The sequence below is a fragment of the Pollicipes pollicipes genome, unplaced genomic scaffold (assembly GCF_011947565.3).
Source record: "Pollicipes pollicipes isolate AB1234 unplaced genomic scaffold, Ppol_2.1 Scaffold_3447;HRSCAF=4054_pilon_pilon_pilon, whole genome shotgun sequence".
NCBI classification, from domain to species: Eukaryota; Metazoa; Arthropoda; class Thecostraca; order Pollicipedomorpha; family Pollicipedidae; genus Pollicipes; species Pollicipes pollicipes.
The window spans coordinates 29,013,520-29,032,636 of NW_023596297.1; the positions used below are offsets into that span (position 1 = coordinate 29,013,520).

Genomic DNA, 19,117 nt, shown 5'->3' on the forward strand with positions numbered 1-19,117 from the left:
TTGATACAATTTCGACCGTCCAGTTTAAATGCTCTGCTAGCGCTCTATCTCCGGAATTTTGGGGTCAAACTCACCGTTGGGGGTGGGGTAAATCGGACATGGGGGACAGTGGTCCATCTAAAAGAATACAAAGCGACACCCGTGCGGTCTGGCTCCAATCACGAGTCCCAACCCCTCTTATTTGGAAGATTGGATACACCCATGAAACCCGCCCATGGACGCCATGTGAACATCATACTTCGTGTGTGTCATTGGGGCTTTACGGCGCACTCAGCTGCTGAGGCTATATGGCGTCGCCTGCCTCTCACCCTGGCGGGAAGGGCACCGCGGAGAGTCGAACCCCGCACCTCTGGTTTCCCAGACGCGTTAACAGACGCGTTAACCACTGCACTACCGGCATCCCTGAACATCCTATCTTGCTTACAGCATATAACAGACCTGTGGTCGAGATTGAAAGCAAATGGTCACTTCGCCTTCCCCATTAACCATCATCATAGGCACCCTGGCTACGCCTGGATCAAATTCTTAGCGTAGACCTGCTTTTTGTGCTGCTATTTCAGTTGAAACGACAAGGCAACATCCCATTTGTTTTGGGTACACTAAATTAAGAACCGATTTTGACCACTTCTGCCATCACCCTGCTGCAAATATCCTGGATTTTCCTACGAATTTCTAATGCTGAAAGTGAGTGGAACTTTATCAATTTCGATATCATAAGTCACCAATCTGTGTCGGCAGCGTCGAAATTGCTGGATAAATGTGATGCTGCATCGGATTTGCCCACCCCCGCACACTCCAACCCATCGTCCCCTTTGCCTCAACATCACAAATGCCGGACGTTTGATTTTCAGAAATGTAGTGCGCCCCGAGAGAAACCAAGGACGTTTCCTTTGTTTTGTTTTGTTTCAAAATCAGTCTGCAATTAGTTGTGCACAAATATAGATGTCGTCAAAATAAATCACACGCCGTTTGCCGTGCATGTTTTTTCTCTTCAAAATGGGCCTGTAGATCCTGCGATCTTTGGGGACGGTGGGATCCGCCGCCGCTCACCTAGTATAGGGGTAACGGGAGCCAGACCGGAATAAGGTTAACACCTGTCTTGCTTATGTGAAGCATGCTCCACCTACTTTTACCTTTCTTCGCATCTTGCAGTTTTCAGTGGTTGTGAGGGTTTTGTTTTAAAGACTCACCATAAATATATTTTGCATTTTCCTCCGAACATTCATGTTGTGTGGATGTGCACAGCATAGCATACGAAACCAGTCGCTCTCACTGGACGTACAGCCTCCAGATGGCAAGGGTCACGTATGCAAAACTCCGGCCGCTTCACGGGACGGGCGTGCGGCCAGGTGGCGACGAAGGGGCCGTGTCGCTAAAGCCCTAAAAATGCGTACCGCGCTGAGGCCAGTTTGACGCCGGGGGTCGGCTCACCGGCCTGTCACTATCGAGTTATTGACCTGAGTGTGTCGCTGACCCATACAGTGATTGTGAAGGAATTTAGCCCAGGTGGGGCTAAGTCAACCGTCGTGCACGGCGTCAAACAGCCACCCATCTCACGGCGCTATGGCGACCGGTCCGTGGGTGGCATTGGGGCCCAGCCACGTGGACAGGTGATGAAACTGAGTCCGACATTAAGATGACAGTGAAAACACCGTGCGGCAGCTCCTGTTTTTTGTGTTGTTGTTTTTGTCGATGTGGTAGGAACTTCTCATGAGCTGGTGCAGAAGTGTACCAGCCTATGTTACGTTTTTTGTGATGGAACGTGGCTTGATGCTACAAGGCATTGGACTGACAGCAATGTGTTACCATCATTGCGTTCACCGCTTATTACGCTTTCTTAGTTATGCGCGGCTCGTGTTCTCTTGGTGGGTTTTACCGTTTCGCTGGATTCTCTTACGTTAAGTTAAGTAAGTTAATTTTTGCGCTAGGTCCTTTACAAAAATGGATGTGCCATGTTATCAAAGAGGATGCAATCCCTCGCCCGCCTGCAATCGCTTCAAGTGAATGCTGACCAGTCAAGTCTCTTGAATCTCTTTGAATGTGCACGGCTTTCAGCTAATTGATTAGCTCGCACATTTGTAATTCAAGCACGAACAACCTGGCATAGCTTTTTATGTCAAAAAGTGTCAGCCTGGCTTGACTTATCATTATAGCGAGAATAACTGGAAGAAGAAACATCGACGTTTTATGGTGTACAATCCCGATGATACCGATAATATCGGAGCGGTACTGTAATGCCGACTTTGGGAGCCTGAGTGTCTCTGGCACCACCATTTCTATCCATTTTGGTTTCATGTTGACTTGCTTAGCGTTGGAAGAGAGCTGAAGAAACGAAGCACGCAACTCCGGTAATGTATCATGTTTTCATCACATTCGGGTTGTACTCAAAGATGGATTAAACGTTGTCTACGTGATGACCGGCTAGATCTGACGTTCATTTTTCTCAACTGAAGGAAATGCATGAACTGGTATGGCCTATGCATCTAGTTACGATGGAGCTCCCAACAAATTGCGTATTGTGCAGGGATTGTCAGCAGCTCGTTGAGTTCATTGAATTAAAGCCTAGATAGTTTCATTTCAGTACGGAATATTCATATCATGCTCCCAGCTTTTGCAACTCACACACTGAAGCCAGTTTTGTTCATGCTCAGCCTGCACCGCACGCGGTGACACATTGTCATTTTGTTTTTTATAAAGCATCTGTTTGCTATTTTGAGGCATCTCGTTCTTGTTTTTCTGCTCGCATTCATTCTGCAACATTCTTTTCCATAATTCGAAAAGCTTGGATCCAGCTGCGGGACTCATTCCCATTCTGCATTGCTTCAACTATAATTCTCAACGCTTACCTTTCCACAACTTTAATTTGCACTTCTCACATGTGTATATGGCTCTTCTGTTACCATTACAAGGAAGGCAAAGCATTCAACAATATTCAGTGGTGGTAAGTAGCGACTGGTAATCATTAATAACCATTTGGGTTCGAATTTATGAAGTTGTGGTCTAGATGATACCACATGCGCAGGTAATGGCAAACACGTGTCTTTCACCGCCCCACGTTACACGCCATCATGTCACATGTGTGGCACGCCGTGCCGGTCGTAGGGTGACCGCGGGTGGCGCCTTCTGTGTACCTAAAATAATTGTCATCGCTGCAACGTGCTGTCGGAACGGCGTTATTTATTTGGCGGCAAACACGCCCTTGCTCCCTCCCGAGCATTGCTGGCGGACTGAGATATGTGTTCTACGCTATAACCAGTTGTTGGATGACACGTTTGTAATAGCCCCTTCAGAGCATTATGACAGGTGGCTATGCTGTGTACGACAGTCGTGCATAACGAGAGGATGAATAGAAGCGTTGTTGGTGCTATCAGTTTTAATTTTGACAGCGGCTAGATGGTTAAACCCAGCAGGTAAAGATTTCGCGCTAAAGTGTGTGTATTTTGTTACAGATATGGGTTCACCAGAGAAGTAATTTCGAAGTATAAGGTAAGTGCGCCCTGATAACTGCCTAGAAAGTAGCGCATGCACTTGCAGCACGGTGAGAACGATGTTGAGCAAACTTTTTTAAACAAGTTGTGGGTGTTATTGAGTGCTTGTGCTACTGAATCCCCACGTAGCATTAAAAATTACCAAAGTTAAGTGCTTTGGTAGCTGTTTTCTCATTTTTGTTCTCTAAATTGTGTGCCTTGAAGTCGAAAGCGGGTTCGCGTGTATTAGGTATGGGATCGGATGTCGGCAACACAAGAAATGCGTGACAACAATTTTTTGTGGCAGCTCACACGCGCTTGGAATTGATCACTACTTCTACATCGGTCTTACTAGAAGAAAATGCACTATTCCTGCTCGTGGGCCGGCGACATATCGTCTTAAGTGCTGCCTGATTATCTTTGAAAACTCCACCAAAATTGATTCTAATGAAACTAGTGTAGGAATCAAGTGACGTTTTGATGTAATCTTGTAATATCAGAGTGAGCTTAGCTTTGCACTGTTATGTTTGCAGCCATAAAAAGGTTAGAATCAGTTTCTTCTGCCCCATGTGTTATGGTCACATTTGACAGCACATTCCGTGGGAGGTCAGTGAAGCACGAATCTGTTAGTAAGTACTCAAACCATACAAAAAAAAAAAACGCTTGGATCGGATCACGTGCGTCTGAAAAAATCAAGCAATTATTACTATACACGCCCGACTAGGTTTGACGCTGCGGTGCGACCTGCTACCTTTGCCTTATTGTTCCGGGCGAATCCCCCAATTCGGATTGCAGTGACCGCTGAAGATATCGGAACAGACAGGTGGTCCGTGGGCAGGGACAGGTGATTAGAGGGCGGAGATAGCAGATTGGAGGGTAGGGACGGCGGATTGGAGGACGTGAACGGCGGATTGGAGGGCAGGGGCAGCAAACTGGGTGGCAGGGACAGCGGGTTAGAAGGCAGGGATAGCGGGTTGGGGGTCAAAGACAGCAGATTGGAGGGCAGGAACAGCGGGTTGGGGGTCAGGGACGGTGGATTGGAGGGCACGGATGGCGGATCGGAGTGCAGGCAGTGGGTACCAGTCCCCTCCCTCTCCCCTTCCTCACAGCTTCGGCCGGATTTGCCATTTTCCCTATATCACTGCATGGAGAGCCGCGAACTACACCCACCTCCCCCACCAGCCGCGTTCGGCCGCCAGCGTTCACAGCAGCCCCGAGAATGGACTGTCGCTGCCCGCGGGTCGCTCGTGCTCCGTGACCGGGCAGCGAGCGCCGGCGACACGGCGCCGGGGGAAGGCCACCGCGGTCCGACACGGGGCCGGTGAAGCCCCACCGCGCCACAGGCCGAGACCCCGTCACGAACCGGTCGAACGCTCGCCGCAGGGCGCTGGCAGTCCTCTCTGACCGCTCGGCTGGACAGCGAACGGGTTGGATTTAAATAAGAAAACGTTCATGGTTACTATGCTGAAAGCTGCTGCGTTTCGTTCTAGATTTTGTGGTATGCTAGTTTTCCCAGGCGTTTGGTCTTCATGATGCAACGACCTCACACGCTTTTGCTTTGACATGACTTCTGTGAGGCACGAGCGCATCATTGGTGAGCCACGGAAGGTGACACTGTCGTGACCATTACGTCACGACAGGGCCAATTAAATAAAAAGGTTCAGACATGGCAAAATTGTTGTCATAACTAGCAAGTTATGACCCGTGTGATTTCGCTCATAATTTAAGTTGTTAGGACCGTAAGGATGCTATTTGAACTTAAACCCTTCAGTTCCTTGAAAGGAAATCAAATGGAAACACCTTTTCGAATTTTCAACTGCTTTACCTCTGAGCGTGGACCATGGACGGACAGATACTCCACTGACCTTCGACCGATCTATAAGGGGGCAAGTTAAAGTTGGGTAAGTTTGAGAGGATTGTCTTGAGTCTTCTGAAACCTTGTATTCTTTTTCCACAAAATAGAGTCAAATATAAGCCATGATATAATGTAATACAAGATCAAATTTAACGTTACACCTTCGTCGTGAGATACAACACAAAGACGTGAGCAACATATTCCCAGCGTAGTTCTGTCATTGACAAACTTTAGGTGAAGCCTCAGTCTACTTGTCGACTTTTTGTAAAGCAAAGTAATATAGTAAGTGATGTTTTGTAAAGCTCTTCTCTTTGAGCTTCGAGACTCTTGGTTGTAACTGACCTGCGCGGAAATAATTTTGTGGATCACATATGCGCTGTCAGATCTGAAATGTGTTTGTGCCTTGACCTACTATGCGTCTTTAGAATTGCCACTGGTAGTCCGGAAAGCTCGCAACATTTAACATGCGCCCGGTTGGCCGGTTGAATACCCCTCGCTCTGCGAGAGGTATTCAACTGGCCTATAAGTGTTAAGGCGGTGAAAAACCACCGGCGTTCAGACGTACCCCAAAACCATTAATTTTGCATCCTCTTTGCTGATCCCGGCCCTGCGGCGAACAATAATGCCAATAAGCCGCTCTTGCCTGTTTCAGTCGGTGACAGCACATGGTGCTGCCGCTGGTTGAGCCGCCCATTTCATGGAGCTGGGCATTTCGCGAGTCACGGACGAACAATGGATCATGCACTAATCGTGCAGAATTTTCGGAACTCGTAATGCCACGGCCAGCCATGAACGAGACAACGCAGCGTTCGCTGCCAAACGCTCGGCCTGGCAGGCTTGGCTGCCAGGGCTATGAATGGGCATCAATACGCGTAGTGGGGGCTGAAATTGAATCCAGGTTATGTGCCAATTTCGCCGTGATCTATGTACTCTTCTATGCCCTGCATCTGGCTAGAAATGGGGATACGCGACAGATCGACAGGATACGCGAGAGAGAGAGCGTGAGAGAGAGAGAGAGAGAGAGAGAGAGAGAGAGAGAGAGAGAGAGAGAGAGAGAGAGAGAGAGAGAGAGAGAGAGAGAGAGAGAGAGAGAGAGAGAGAGAGAGAGAGAGAGAGAGAGAGAGAGAGAGAGAGGAGTGAGTGAGTGAGTGAGAACAAGAGAGAGCACACTCTCTCGGTAGTCTCGGTAATGATTTACTCGGGCGGCAGAGATAAGTAACTCTACATTCTCCGGAACAGAATGCAAGTACATCATTTAGAGTCTGAAAACAGAGTGTTTGGTATTTGACCGACTTTCAGCGCTGCTTCGAGCGTATGCCAGCGACGTTGTTTGCCCCCACTCCTCGTGTGAGCGATGGCACAGTTGTCGCACAAACGACTGGACAGCTCCTCTGCTGCGACGTTCCGCACGAGTTGACTGTTACGGTAATGACGCACTTGCGCGGGTCTAGCCGGCGGGCGAATGCTTTGACTCGTAAAGGCTTGTTCGTTGCCAGAGTTACGCCTGCTTGTAGTCGTTCTTCATAACGAAAATGGATGATAAAGGACTGTTTGGCCCCCAGTCATTTGTAAACTTAGCACGATAGTGCCCCGTAAAAAATATGTCGATTGGTCTCGGCGAAGTGTCACAGTTGGTGTCTTGTTCTGTGTTTCTAGTTCTAGTTTCTAGGAAAGGGTGAGTATGTTGGCGCGATTGGACGACATCGTGGTAGGTGTGTGTTAAAAACAGGGGTTTGACTCCCCCCGCATCATGGCGAGGGTTACGGCTTGATATCATGAGATGTCTTAAGTTCATCATAATTGTATCGTCATCATCACTGGATACATCACTGCATAATCATATGCACTAGATACATGACTGAATCATCATTATCATTACATGCATAATTTCTGCATCAAACAATGTCTAGTTGGCTTGAAGCTCGTCAAGTGAGATTTGCACATTCCGTGTGGTCGGCCAAGAAATAAAACATAATTGGGACATTATTAGAAGAAAATCTTCATGCTTAGTTTACGAGGTTCATTATGCCAGAAGGTACTGGTTAAGCGATGTGGTAATGCTAAATAATGATTACATTTGCATAATTGTTGTAATATAGCATATGAATACATATATGATATAGATATGCATATGATAGAATATAATCAATATAAACAACTGTAACTAAGTAAATGTAACTAAATAACAACATAAATATATGTATGGTTTTAAATAGACGACATTTGATATTGACATCAAAACACAATTGTGGTATTGTGAGTACAAAGCTCTTACGTTGAGTAAACGGTCTTTGATCTACTACAAGGTGCTGGCTAAATGATGTTGCAACGTTAAGTAACACTTATTTTGACGCTACTGGATATATAATAAATGCCATCAACTCATAACCAGAACTTTCAACTCTTTATGTCAAAAATGCAAGATCCGAATGCGTTTCTTCTTATATGAAAATTGGGGCCTTGGCCTCAGAGTGCCAGGGACACATGTTGGTCTCCGCCCAAAGCTATGTGCGAGCTCGGATGATATTTCGTTATTTATCATCGTCACGTTCTCTCACATGGGAGACACTGACACAGGGACACAGGGACAGGGACACTGTAGTGTTGGCGATCTGTAACATGATTCATGTTTCATGCACATCACTGGGCATGACGTCCTTCAGGAGCATTGGCGTGTTCGCCAGGCTAATATCAGATCAACATTTTGTTCTTAAAAACAAGGCATGGCTACTGGACTGATTTGCTAGGAAGAGAATATCCGGCTTTGTCTGGCTTGCTGTCGCCCAATCAAAACAAGTGGTTTCTGGAACAGGCGTTATCGACCTCGTTGCACGAAAAACGTAATTTCCCCGGAGCCAGGTGCAGCGTCTTCTGTGACCTGCATATAATGTATCGTCTCCTGTGACCTACATATAATGCATTGTCTCTTTTGACCTGTACATAATGTATGGTCGCCAGGCTGTTTGGAATCTGGCGTGGTCAACTGCAGGGCAACCAGGTGGATGTTGTCCAGCCTACTTTGCTGAGAAATGCGCCTGTCGAATTTGTAACAAACGCCCTGCAAGAGTGCTGCTTGGTGCTGCCTGCTGTTTTGCTCTGCTTTGAAAGCAACAGGAAATTCACAAATGTACACGCCTCGGACATTAGAGCGCGTAAACATTTTGAGTGAGAGGTTTAAGCTGCAACAAAGCGGTTTCAGTTCATGACAGACCTGTAACGTAGGTTACCTGTGACCGCAAACTACGTATAAATGGATGAGAATTACCGCGCATGCCTGACCAGATCCATCGAATATGCGCCATCGATCGCAAAGAGAGATGCAATGGGCTCAGCTCCCTTTCTCACTTGTTCATCATAAGGCTGACACCGCCCACCGTCACCAGCTAAGTGTGGTCCCTGAGTCGTCGAGAGAGGACCCCTTAATGGCATCGCAAATGACGAGCCCCCAGGGCGTGTCCAGACTTGTGAAGGATGCGGTGAACGGAAGGCCCAGTGTGCTCGGCCTCAGTTCCATGACCGTTCTCGTGTCGGTGAGGTCCGCGCAGTTCTTGTGGGTAATATCTACGAGGTCGTTAACCTTGGCTTTAATCTTATCTTAACGCGGGGGTTCTTCCGACCTCCTTTCTCCCGGTGTTCCTTTCGTGACAGCTGCATTTCAAATCGTCTTACCTGCTACCTGGGCCTGCCTTGCTAGGCTTTTGGGAGGTGTCAGGAAGAATCACTGCCTGTTCAGGGCAAACGTGCCGCACGACGCACTTCACCCGGCCGATCCTGGACTGGAGTGAGTCACTAACTGATATGTTGTCTTACGATTGACTACGTTTAGGTGTGCGTGCGGGCGGCTGGGCGGGCGGGCGGGCGGGCGTGCGTGCGTGCGTGTGGTGCATACGAATTGCTACGGACGGATCCAGGAGCACTGGGGGTAAGAGTTCGGATACTTAAAGGGAATGTTCCACATGTGAAGGTGTTGAAGCAAGCGTCAGATTCGATGAAATAAGCTCACTTATACCTGATAGTATAATGCTATTTGGAAAAGTCTGTCTTAGACAACACGACCTCTTTGTTCAGTGAATATGCTCCTCAATACGTCATTGTTTGACTGCACCACCGTACCTTGCACAGCATTGACTAAGAGCCAATTGACAGCCGTTATATCTGGAAATCGTGCTCACGAACGTCAGCTATGAACGACTCGACGATTATGTTTTTATTGGCCGTAATCGCCTCATGGCTAATGAAATGGCAAGACTGGAAAGACTTTACTGTGGCGCCATGAATTCCTGGGTGACCTTGAAAAATCTTCCCGTAATAGTCTGCATTTTTGCAGGCGCGCAGCTCAGAAATTGGAGGGAAGTCTTTATAACGGAGTGACTGTGAACTGTTCCGAACGATCTTCAAAATGGCTGTTGCAGTTTAAAGCTCCACACAAATGTGAAATGCTCCCTTTACCTGCACACGAACCAACCTAAATGTCTCGTAAAATCGATGTAATCTTATCAGCTATAACCTGCGAAAGAAATCCAGTAATAAAAGATATACAGGTAATGCAAATGTAGTCTACTTCATTGTCATGAAAACAGAATCACTCTACTCCTCGGGGCACGTCTACTCCATGTGTGAGCGCATCAATCGCTGTGCTGTGACTTGTCCGGCGCATATAGTGCGCGCAAACTTCGAAACGCATGACGATTCCAGTTGAGGCAGGGCCCCGCATTGGACTGCGTATATTTACCCGATGCAATGGTCTACATTTATCTCAGAGTTCATTTATTATGTCATGTAACGTGCCGTTCACAGCTGGGCGATGCGTGACCATGGAATTACTTCCAGCGCGCTTTCTCCCTCCGTGTCCACCATTAACAGCGCTATTTAAATTGTGCTTGTCTTAAGAGAGTTTACTCCCCCCCCTCCCCCCCCCCCCCCCGGTAAATGTGGGTAATAGAACAGCGAAGTTAGCTAGGCGGACTCCGAGATCTCAGTGGTTAATGGAGCCCATTGGCGTCGAATAAAAGCGAAATTTCCTGGACAAAATCGGATTAAATGTGGCACAGACGAACGAGTTGGTCCATCCAATGGAAATTAGGGAACGTGTGGCCTTGCACTAATCACATTTTGATTACGGAGGCAAATGTCTCTGTTCTGGCCATCAAGACCTGATGCGTTTTAAATGTGTGTCAGGCAGAGACATCGGTGCGACTGAGCACACACAATGATCATGGAATATCAGTGTATGCATGTTTTAAGTACCATTCTGTGTGGGCTCCTTCTTTTAAGAACGCGTCTAGCTATGCGTTCATGCCAGTGGGTGTCAGACCCCCCTCTGCCACGGCACCCCGTTCCCATTTCCCCGCCTTGCCATGTTTGAATCATTGCCGTGCGCTGGTTGCCGCCGCGCGTCGGCCGGTGCACCGGTGCCTGACCCTGCCGGTCGGGCCGGCTGTCTGCTGCAGGGTCACTCGTCTGCACTGCTGGCGCTCCTCGAGGAGGTGTTCTCCTGGCTGCCGGTGGGCACCATCATCGACCGGCGCGTGCTCGTGGTGCACGGCGGCGTGTCGTTCGACACAGACCTGCACGGTCTGGAGGCCATCGACCGACACCAGGTCTGTCGCCGGCTAAGGTCAGGTGTCCGGGAGGGCACGCCGCGAGGGAAGGTGTGCGTGTTTTGCTGTCTGGCGGCGGTGGCGGCATGCGAGGCGTTGCTTAGCTCAGCGATAGATAGAAGAACTGTATTCGAATGTTCGGGACTTTAAGGACGGGTTATCCGCCACAGTCGTTTAGTATTTGGGAGCCCATCGCACTCATCTTGCGAATTGTGATAAAAAAAACGGGTCATTCCCATCACAAAACATTAAAAAAAACATTTTTGAAAACTCCTACCATATTTGAGACAGAATTGGTAAATTCATCAAATGCTAATCGACTGATGAAACCCGCAACGTGCGTGCCTTTGTGGCTACAATTAAGGTACAAAAAGCGAAACATCCGTCAATTTTTGTCACAAAACTAGAGAGAGAGAGAAGAGAGAGAGAGAGAGAGAGAGAGGAGAGAGAAGAGAGGAGAGAGGAGATTAGAGGAGAGGAGGGAAGGAGGAGAGAGAGGGAGGGAGAGAGGAGGGGAGAGAGAGAGAGGAGGGGGAGAGGGAGAGGAGAAGGGAGAGGAGAGAGGATAGGGAGAGAGAGAGGGAAAGAGAGAGAGAGAAAGAGAGAGAGAGAGAGAGGAACCGCCGAGAGCTTTCGGGATAGAGTAGAGATATATATACTAGATATATATAGATATAAATGTGTGTATATATTGCCATCTAAATATATATATATATATAATATATATATATATATCCACATTTTATGCACATACATTTGTATTCACAATTTTATATATATACCAGCATTCTACCAGCAGAGGCTTCAGCTCTATTTGAATCTGCTTCAGTCTGAACGATCCGTTCTTTCCACGTCCTTTCATAACACAAATAATCGACGCATGTGCATTGGTTGTGGAATAGCCCCCTTCTAGTTCACTTCCTTGACAAATTTTGCACATTAGATTTTGTTTTTTCGGTGAGTGCCACCTGAAAGGCGCAATTTTCCAGCGTAATAATCCATTGTTTCTCTCTCTGAGCCTTCTATATATCGCAGTTTTGCTCCACACCCCCTCCAAGTCAACAAATTTTACGTCGTTGAGTGGCCCATTGAGTTAAAGTGGATGGATACGGGGAAGTCCACCAATGGTCTTGTTGACCTGATAGTTGGTTTGCCGAACGGGTCTCCCTGACTCCCCGATATAACGTACACATTCACACACATCACAATGAACATCATATACAACTTGGCTTGTTTTACATCCAACGGTTTGATCATACGTACAAGACATTGTATGTGCCTTTACTAAAACATGATTCTGTCAAATCTTGCTCTGTTTGCAGCTGCGAAAAAGTTGTTCACGGTCAAATTTGCCCACCCTACTGAAGCTATTATTAATCCCTCTGCCGGGATGTCCTTGTTTCTAAGGCCTAGCTTTCACGTTCTCGTTTACGCACGATATAATTGATAACAAAATGGTATGATATTATTGATAATAAAATGGTATGATATCGTATATGCACGATATGACATCATTTTGGCCGTGTGGTAAGGAGGGCGTTGTTATTATTTGGGCTTAAGGGCACGTTGACATCCGCGGTCATTGTGCGCCCAGTGTTAAGGATGATGTGATGAAAAATGAAGGTAGCTTTTGCTTTCGAATAGCTTCGAAAATAAATTAACTTGGATATGGCCGCCTTTTACCCTTACAATTGCATTTAAAAATTGCATGTCAGTTTTGGAACAATGAAGGTCAACTTGAATTTCTGGAGCACGTTGTTTGCAACACCATGACGCTTTTTTAATGCTACCTCACCATGCAGCCATACCCAAAAAATGTCATCGATATATCTAAAGTAAGCTAACGGTTTGAGTCCGATTTTGGTTCAAGCTCTGATAACTATGCCTTCAAATACGCGCTCACAAATTTTCCACATTTTCGAGCCTACTGGTGGTTCTTCAGCTTGCATTAACTGCGCGTTTGAACCCAGGTTGCAGTTGTTGTTCCTTAACACTAGCTCAGTAGTTTGTATACGCTTTCCGTTGGAATTTTTGGCGATTGGCGTTGGTTACGAGCGATTGGCACGCCGCAATACCTCCCGCTGTGGTACACTGGGGAAAAGTTTGCTCACGTCCATGCAAGAGAGGATCAGGATGCACTCATTATGAGACCTGATCGAATGTGACAACTTTTCAAGTTTTCGGAAAAAGTGTGGTGTATCACGGATGAAGAATTCTTGGTTTTCCACACTAATTTGCCGTTCTTCTCCCGCACGCTCAGCCAGGCGCTTTGTCGCGTGATCTCTGCCTCTGACGATGGCCCGAAGAGGCAATCCCTTCTTGTGAAGTTTTGGGTTTCCCTGAAGGCTGTCTGCCAGAGGATTGGTTGCCACCATGCCGTGCGTCTGGTGCGTTCGTATGCAATTCTAAACATCTTGCTGACGAGGTTTTTCACCTTTGCCTACATGTTAGGAGCTTGGCCGGTGTCCGTGCTCTGATAAATCGAGTTGTCTCTGATTGCTTGGATTGTTTCGTAAAGCTCTCCGGGTGACATAGCTATATGTATATATATATATATATATATATATATATATATATATATATATATATATATATAGCTCCATGATGTATATTTATATAGCTGTACATATATAGCTCTATGTTGTATGCATGTATTTATGTATCTTTATATATACCTATACATATAGCTTCATTTTACATATGTATATATATATATATATATATATATATAGAATATGTATATATATATATATATATATATATATATATATATATATATATATATATATCTGTCTACACATTCATTAGGTTTGAAAAATTCTGGTTTATTCTCCATTCCCTGCGTGGTTCTTCTTGCCCAAGCGCCGTCCATTTGGCTCTTTCTACACCACAACCGTTTGCCCTTGAAGACTGCGGGCGGCGGGCTAGGGCCTGTTCTCCTGGGATCTGCTGGTCGGGGTCCCGGCGCGACTCAGTCCTGTTCGGATCCATTATCGCGGTGCGCTGCCGCCAGCTGGGAATCGGCTTACGTGGGCCCGGCTGATCCTCAACCAATCAGCGACGGGGTGGTCTCGGACGCGCCAGGTTACCCCCGCGATGTTCGCTCGCCTGGGCAGCCAGCGCCGCCGCAAACATGCTCGATTAAGTGACTTGAGTATAACCCTCCCGTAACCTACTGGTCACAAAAGTGTTTTTTCGCAAACGACCTGTATCTCTGAAAAAGCTTCTCGTGGATGAGTTTTCGCAATGTTCCCCCGGAGCTTTCTATCGGTGCGCGCATGCATGCGCTTCCAAAAAAAATGTTACCAGCGCAGCTGTTGGGTGCGTTCACTACGATGGGAAAGCTTCGTGGGAGCAGCTATTGGAAGTGCGTGCCATTATGCCATTCGGAACACTATGGAAGCCTAAGGGTTCTTGCCTGACACCATTTGGGAGTCCAGCATCCTTCAAGAACATGCACTAATGATACACCTAGTGAGGAAGTCTGGGCCTTTTTTGTTTCTCTCAATTTTGCTGCGCACAGTTTCGTGTAAACAAAGTAATTCCGGAGTATGCGTCACCTCTGTTGCTTTTAATTTCCGCGCAGCTTTTGAACTTATTTATCTCCGGAAACTGACGTAAACCACTGCTTCGTGGAAAATGGAGGATGTCTCGCGTCGCTGGAGGAGCGCCGCCGACGCCCTCCCTAGCTTGTCACAGGGCCGGCAGTGCACGGCAGCTCCCATGGCTCGCCGTCATTGCCAGCGAACCGGTGCGAGTCTGGAGTCTTCTGACCCGTCCCACCTGTTCCAGTACTCCTCTGTGCTGAGAATGCCGGAGCGGCTTCACGACAACACCAGCTCCACGGACCACATGCGCCACAGAATCGGCTGGAAGCAGGTACTCGCCCAGCGGCCCGGCGGAGTCCTCACTGCGGCCTGGTTCCGCAGCCCGATAGAGCCCTTACTGCGGGCTGGTTCCGCTGCCCGGCGGGGCCCTCACTGCGGTCTGATCCTGCAGTCCGGCAGAGCCCTTGCTGCGGTCTGTTCCCGCAGCCCGGCGGAGCCCTTACTGCGGTCTTGTCACCAGCAAGCTAGGCATATGTCCATTTCACCCGGGGGGTCGCGCTCGGCAAGAAATGTGGTGGTCCAAGGGATAGTAGAATTATGACAGGATACAATTTATCACGTGACAGAATCGTGAAATATGCGCCAGAAGGACGGTCATCAAGGCACAATGATATCCTAAAATATCAAAATCCCTGGGTGATTTATCATTCCTTTGAGCCCATGTTGCCAACGATAAGCCAGTCGGAGGATCTGCAGCACGGCCTGTGTCGTACTAGAAATCAATAGGGATGGTGACGGTTATTGTCCGTGTTTGAAGCCGGCTAGGTAGTTATTCAAATGACCTCGCGTTTGAGATCTGGCAAGGTGATCCCAGCTTGCCGTTGTATCTGACCATGCAGCCCGTGGCTGACGTGGGCCTGCCGCACGCCCGTCGGTGCGCTGACGTCACCGCCGTATGTCCTCCACTAAATCGCTCGGCCCCTGGTGGCGCGGAGTGGGCGGCTCTGCCGTCACCTGATTGACACACCGAATTAGTGGCGCGTCCAAAATTAGCCATCTACCGAGGACCAATCTCGATGACGGCCGTCTCAGTCCGCTCGGCCGGCCGGCGGCGCGCCCCAACCGGCCGACCTCTGCGCCGTTGCCGTCCCCGTATCGACGCCGGCCGCCGCGTATGACGCCACACCCGCGGTCTGACGTCAGACCGGCCGGCGCCGGCAGGTGCAGGACGTGCTCTGGAGCGACCAGCAGAGCACGCCGCGTATGACGTCACACCCCGCGGTCTGACGTCAGACCGCCGGCGTCGGCAGGTGCTGGACGTGCTCTGGAGCGACCCGCAGAGCACGCCGCGTATGACGCCACACTCAGAGGTCTGACGTCAGACCGGCCGGCGCCGCCAGGTGCTGGACGTGCTCTGGAGCGACCCGCAGAGCACGCCGCGTATGACGCCACACTCAGCGGTCTGACGTCAGACCGGCCGGCGCCGCCAGGTGCTGGACGTGCTCTGGAGCGACCCGCAGAGCACGCCGGGTTGCGAGCCGAACGTGTTCCGCGGCGGAGGCTGCTACTTCGGCCCCGACGTCACGCACAAGCTGCTGCGCATCAACGACCTCGACCTGCTGATCCGGTCGCACGAGTGCAAGGCGGAGGGATACGAGTACACGCACGACGACAAGGTACGGGCGGCTGCTGGCTGGGCGAGGTGGCCGCGCGTGGTCGATATCCAGCCCTTCAGGCAGTTGGCATCTCGCTTTTAGCGTCACCAGGCCTCATTATCATTATGTATGTGTGTGCAGTGCGTGGTGCTCGGACGCTTGCCTATTGACGGCGTTCATTTTGCGACTAGTTGTTATCATAGAAGTGTTTCCGTTGTCCACGCGAGTGTGGGCATATCCAGCCGTGGAAGCTGGGAGGCATGTTGTCTATGTTTCCCCGAATCAGCCTCTGTCCCCGACATCGCTCGTCAAATAAGCATTCACCTTCGCTGTTAGGACACATTTCGGTAGGCTAGGCGGCGTGCTGATCTTGCAATAACGTTAATTAACCGCAAATTGTGTAGTTTCATCACCCGACCATGCGGCTGTATTACCCCTTTGTACGTAAATAGAATGGATAGGGCTATGAGATCTAGGCAGGCGTAAGACGGTCCAAAAACCAGGATCCGCCCCAGGTAGAAGGCATCCGTGGTTTACAGCATTTTCCCCACAGGCACCGAAAACATAAACCACTTTAAAATCATCGATTTGGTGGACCAGACTGAAGAGCACTACCGAACACAAGGCCGGTCCGTTTTCCAGCAGCCCTTTGAAAATCTGCGCGGCAGCGATACAGATCAGTAATCCCCCGATCGCTAAGCTTACGAAAGAGGGACGCCCAATGCATTGATACGACCTATTGTTCGGGTTTGCAGGGGCGGCTAGCTCCATCTGCCCGTGTTTTATCGTCATCTGCACGATAGCAACATTTACATACCTCATCACGCCACTCGTTCCATGCCGCAAAGGCGTTGGGCTAGCGCGGCAAAAGGCCCTCAGACTCTGCCCCTCCCCCTCCCCCCCCCCCCCCTCCCAAGTATCTGGGATGTGGCTGCTCCCACGGCTGCCAGGAGACTCCGGCATTTCCTGAGGAACTGAAGAACACTTGAACATCTTCTTTAGAGCAGCAGACGGTTCCTGTCTCGTGACAGTCCTTTCAGATTGCTTCTGAATGTAAGGTCCGCCAGTCATTGCGACAAGTGAGCACGTTTTTAGCCGTTTTGTACCGTGTCCTCGTTGCACCAGATCTCAAAGCTCCTCTCCGACTACGACGACTCAGCGAATCTAGAGTCGGTGAATCTACGCGATTGAATGAGTCAATTATGATAGGGTAACCCCCGGAACGCACTTGTATGTCATTTGGTCCCGTTCCTAGCGCGGCATTATTCTGCTGTTCGCGTCCCGCGGCACGTGACGTCACGCTCGCCACGTTTGAACTGGCGCAACCGTGTCCGGCACCTGACGGCGACGCCCCCCGCAGCTGACGAAAACGAGCCCGGCAGCTGACTGAGGCGTGCCCGGCAGCTGACTGAGGCGTGCCCGGCAGCTGACGGAGACTTGCCCAGTAGCTGACTGAGGCGTGCCCGGCAGCTGACTGAGGCGTGCCCAGCAGCCGACTGAGGCGTGCCCGGCAGCTGACGGAGACGTGCCCGGCAGCTGAAGGAGCCGTGCCCGGCAGCTGACGGAGACGTGCCGGCAGCTGACTGAAGCGTGCCCGGCAGCTGACTGAGGCGTGCCCGGCAGCTGACGGAGCCGTGCACGGCTGCTGACGGAGCCGTGCCCGGCAGCTGACGGAGCCGTGCCCGGCAGCTGACAGGCCGTGCCCGGCAGCCGACGGCGACGCGCCCGACAGCTGACGGAGACGCGCCCGGCAGCTGACTGAGGCGTGCCCGGCAGCTGACTGAGGCGTGCCCGGCAGCCGACGGAGACGTGCCCGGCAGCTGACGGAGCCGTGTCCGGCGGCTGACGGAGACGTCCGGGGCACCTCAGCCTGGTCCTATTGCTTGAGCACAGCGCGACCAAACTTCCAACGTCCCCAATGACCTCTCGAACTGTCTCGCGTAGAACGCGTCACGCGTTGAATGGGATGACTCGGCGTCTGATCTGAAAATACTGCGGGGTTGTAGGGAAGATTTGGGATGTCTGAGATTACCCACTGTTTATCTGAAAGCCTTCGCCGACACGGACTTTGATGGCTTCTACCACCAGCCGAAAACACCCAGTCAGTGACAGCGTGGTGTTTTCCCCAGGCTGTCGGTGTGATGACGTCTGCTCCCCAAGGCGACGAGGAAGTTCCTCCATTAAAACTGTGTCGCAATCACTCTCAGGGATGTGAAAGCGGTCGCCAGAACATCCGCCTACCACACATTTGGTCGGATATATCACTGGAGTTGCGTGCTTTGACGCTGGTGCACTGTTACTATTTTATTTTTCTCGCGAAGAAAGTCCATTGTTGTTTAGTTCTCAGGACCTATATTTCGGTACATTTTTGTCTATATCTTCCACGGGGTCAACACGGGGTTCAGTAATTGTTTTGGAAATTCGGCCTATAGATTTACTTACAAATTTACATATTCAGCCAGACAGACTTACAATACAAATTCCTGCATTTGCTTTGGATCTTCACCCCACAGATTTACTCAGCTTTCATGCCTATTAGTGGTCTGCCTGTCCAAAGCGATGGCTCATCAGTTATGTGTGACCAATGTGTGGCCCGTTCTGCCGAAGCGTCTGCCGGAGGTCCTCTTCGATTGGCCACGCCACGCGACTGACCTCTTCCCGCTCCTCGCAGTGCCTGACCATCTTCTCAGCGTCCAACTACTACGGCCCCGGCTCCAACCGCGGCGCCTACGTGGTGCTGCAAGGAGCCGAGCTGCGGCCGCACTTCGTCCAGTTCAACGCCCAGACCAAGGCCAAGTACATCCCGATGAGGCAGCGGGTCGGCGCTCTAGAGGCCTCCGCCCTCAACGAGCTTCGGAAGAAGATCCTCGCCTCCAAGGCGGCCCTAATGGATGAGTTCAGCAGACGCGACCCAGCCGAAACAGGTGGAGCTCATGTGGTCTCGTGCTCAAGTGCGGAGATGCTACTGGGCTTAGGATGATACTATAAGCGG

The 19,117-nt window shown here is 49.8% G+C and overlaps 1 protein-coding gene across 1 annotated transcript in view; it reads left to right on the forward strand.

Annotated features, from left to right (window-relative positions):
* The window catches only part of LOC119092395 (serine/threonine-protein phosphatase with EF-hands 2), a 77,096-nt gene that overhangs the window by 51,727 nt on the left and 6,252 nt on the right, over positions 1-19,117 (forward strand). Inside the window, exons 7-11 of the mRNA XM_037215358.1 lie at positions 3,450-3,486; positions 10,773-10,922; positions 14,715-14,801; positions 15,961-16,146; positions 18,797-19,049. Coding sequence (XP_037071253.1) covers positions 3,450-3,486; positions 10,773-10,922; positions 14,715-14,801; positions 15,961-16,146; positions 18,797-19,049 — 713 coding nt within the window. The remainder of the gene's footprint in view (positions 1-3,449; positions 3,487-10,772; positions 10,923-14,714; positions 14,802-15,960; positions 16,147-18,796; positions 19,050-19,117) is intronic.